The 3,173-nt window shown below is 37.1% G+C and overlaps 1 protein-coding gene across 1 annotated transcript in view; it reads left to right on the top strand.

Annotated features, from left to right (window-relative positions):
• The window catches only part of dennd6aa (DENN/MADD domain containing 6Aa), a 13,555-nt gene that overhangs the window by 9,344 nt on the left and 1,038 nt on the right, over positions 1 to 3,173 (top strand). The window contains exons 10-14 of the mRNA XM_035661794.1: positions 270 to 365; positions 1,509 to 1,603; positions 2,037 to 2,102; positions 2,304 to 2,368; positions 2,965 to 3,054. Of these exons, the coding sequence (XP_035517687.1) occupies positions 270 to 365; positions 1,509 to 1,603; positions 2,037 to 2,102; positions 2,304 to 2,368; positions 2,965 to 3,054 (412 nt within the window). The remainder of the gene's footprint in view (positions 1 to 269; positions 366 to 1,508; positions 1,604 to 2,036; positions 2,103 to 2,303; positions 2,369 to 2,964; positions 3,055 to 3,173) is intronic.

Here is a 3,173-nt window from a genome sequence, read left to right as displayed (position 1 = left end):
ATTTGAAGTTAAATTTCAAATCCAGTTTAATGTGTATTCTGAAGTTGTGTCTTTAAGTCCATGAAAAGACGTAAAATGTCTAAAAATATGTTTTCATGTCATCAGCACAGTTAAATGTAATATTTCACATCTTAAATTCTGTTTATAAAGGTTTTGAAAACATTGTGGTTTCTTTGTGAAATTACCTGGCGTATGCAGCTGTCTGCCGCTGAAGCCCCTCGTCAGGCTTTCAAACATTAAGACATTTCTCTCTTTGTCTCTCTCTGCAGTTGTATCTCTCCTCTGCGTTATTGCAGCGACTTCCGGCCGTACTTCACCATCCACGACAGCGAATTTAAGGAGTACACCACCAGGACGCAGGCTCCGTGAGTAAAGATTTTAACCAGTGACCTTTTGTAAGTCTGAGAAGAGCTTATTGTAAGTCTCATCCTGAGAGGTTCAACATAACTTAGGTGCGTCACACACTGGCTGTGTGGTGTAAAGTTGTGTAATCTGACACCTGTAGCACAGACTATCACTTTTTTGCTGGGAATCGCACGTGGTTTGCAGAAAAAAATAGGCGAGACTCTCTAGTGAAGCAGCTGAGACGAACGGACATGGGTGCAGCCACGCACTGCAGAAGCAGGCAGTGTGAACCGGGTTTAACTTGGATTAGGGAGAGAATGTGATAAAAATGCTGATTTTCTGCTGTGTTCACTTTCATCAGTGCCGGAAAATTGTACAGTGGCGTATCCTGTTAGATCACATGTCAATACAGCGTTTACATAGAAAACAGTGTTATATACTTCCTTCATATGGGACCAAATGTAACTATTTTAAAAGTTTCAGTAAAGTTTCTTTCTTTCAATTTTGATTTGTTTTATTAACATTATATGTAAAAACTGCACATTCATGTGACCAAAGCATATAAAGGAAATTAGTATGTTAAGGCAAAAAAGCATTGTTGGTGATGTGCTAAATATATATAAAATAATTATTATGAGGTGTTAAAAAAAGTTTAAAAAAAGTTTAAAAAAATCATACAATTGTCTTTTAAATATCATAATTCTCTTTTTATGTCAATCTTAGTTAAGTTTCATTATTTATATTTTTGGTCTTTTGCCCTCATATGATAACTGACACAGACAGGAAAGATTGGCTGCTGTTAGATATAATTTAAACATCAATAATATTTCACAATTACATTTTTTTTTTTATTACCAAGTTGATTCGGCCGTGCTGTCAGTTTAGCCACAGTTTGAAGTGTATCAAGCTCTCTGTTTGGATGTTTTTAAAGAAATGCTTTTTGGGGCTCTTGGTTGACTTTCCTCCTGAAGTTGTTCCAAACACACTGGTGTACCTTCAGTTTATTTTGAAGCTGACTTTTCTGAGCTCACCTTAAAGGTTTATAGTGGTAGGAATTAAACTTCAGGAGGTTTGCAGTGTGAATCTGGCTCCTTGTCCCTGTAACTGCATAGAGATTTGTTAGTATTTGCCTAAGTTAATAACTGATCTGTCTCTTTCTACAGGCCGTCAGTCATTCTGGGTGTGACCAATCCCTTCTTTGCTAAAACCCTGCAGCACTGGCCGCACATCATCCGCATCGGAGACATGAAGCAAGCAGGTAGATAATGCTGCTACTATGAAGAAGTTCAAATATTCCACTAAAGTCAAATGTGATTTTGTGTTTAATTAATAAAAGACAAACGTCATAAACATGCAAACATGGCTGCACACTCTGCTATACAGCTCCTCAGTACAGAGGAAGAATTGTAATTAACTCTAAACTCATATCTATTCATGGACTTACTTTATCGGAAGTCAAGTGTTAAGTTAGTTTTACAGTGAGACTGTCCTCAATTACATCGTCAGGAGCACATTGAACATACACGGTCCTGCCACGTACAGGGTTGTGACTTAGTCTTGTTTGCTGGTCACTCTGTGTATATACTGTCACTATACAAAATTAAATCTCAGCACATGCTGGCCACTCCTGTGTTGAAAACCCTCGACTGTCTGTCTGATCTTTCCTCTTTCTGTCTGTCTGCTCCTCTCAGGAGAGATGGCCAAGCAGATGAAAGTCAAGAAACTGAAAAACCTCAAAACTCTGGATTCTAAACCTGGTAAATGCTCCACACTGTCCGTTTGTTTGTGTTTATTTCTGAGTATTGTTTGTAATGTGAAGCTCCTCACAGAACTTGTCCTCACTCACAAACTCATTTACATTTATGAGGCTGCAGATTCTCCACTAGGGGGAAGTGTTGAGTCTCTGTCAGACAAGCTGGGCTTCTCTTTCTTCATCTGTGTGTGTGTGTGTTTTGCAGGTGTGTACACTGCATATAAGCCGTATCTCAACAAGGATGAAGAAATCATCAAACAGCTTCAGAAGGTCAGACGGTCTCTCCTCAATGTCCTGCCCATGTTCTTTACGTGTTTCATGGATTTGGACCTAAATTGATTAACAACACTACTAAATGTGGTGGTTTTGGGGTTTAGTTATTCTTAAATTACACATCAAAACTTTCTCTTTGAATCAGGGGTCTTTGTGCCACTGTTGGCATCATAAGAGGTAGAACTACAAGAGGAAGTGCTCCAAGAAAGTGCAATATTCTGACAATATTTTTCCATTATTAACATAATATTTAACTAAAACAATGCAAACAGCAGTTTCCATACATTTTTTATAGAATTTTATAGCATCTTTGTTGTTCGCAGTTAAACAGTAATCCATTTGCACACATTTGTGAGCACTGTTATTTTGCAGCAAATTAATTTTTAAAACATTTCTAAAAATAGATTTGTATTTTCATTTTAGGGAGAGTTTAAACCGATAAGAAACAACTAGAAAAAATAAAATAATTATAATTTTGCGGGCCACATTGTCTTATATTCATATGTTGAGGGCTAGAGGACCAAAAAATGTTTCTTTCAGAAAAACTAAAATATAGTAATAACTGGATACTATGTGCTTTGTTTGTTTCTCAGGGTGTTCAACAGAAAAGACCTTCTGCAGCCCAAAATGCAATTCTTCGACGCTACTTCTTAGAACTGACACAAAGCTTCATCATTCCTCTGGTAACAACTGATCATTTTATATTTGATCTTTTCTCAAGATGATATTGTCTTTTGTGTGTCTCAATGTTACCTGTTTGCTCAACTATGAAGGTACATGGATGGTACTGTTTTTAAGACAC

Source organism: Morone saxatilis, unplaced genomic scaffold, assembly GCF_004916995.1.
Source record: "Morone saxatilis isolate NCDOM2014 unplaced genomic scaffold, NCSU_SB_2.0 Contig18, whole genome shotgun sequence".
Taxonomy (NCBI): domain Eukaryota; kingdom Metazoa; phylum Chordata; class Actinopteri; family Moronidae; genus Morone; species Morone saxatilis.
This window is presented reverse-complemented; position numbering and strand designations above follow the sequence as displayed.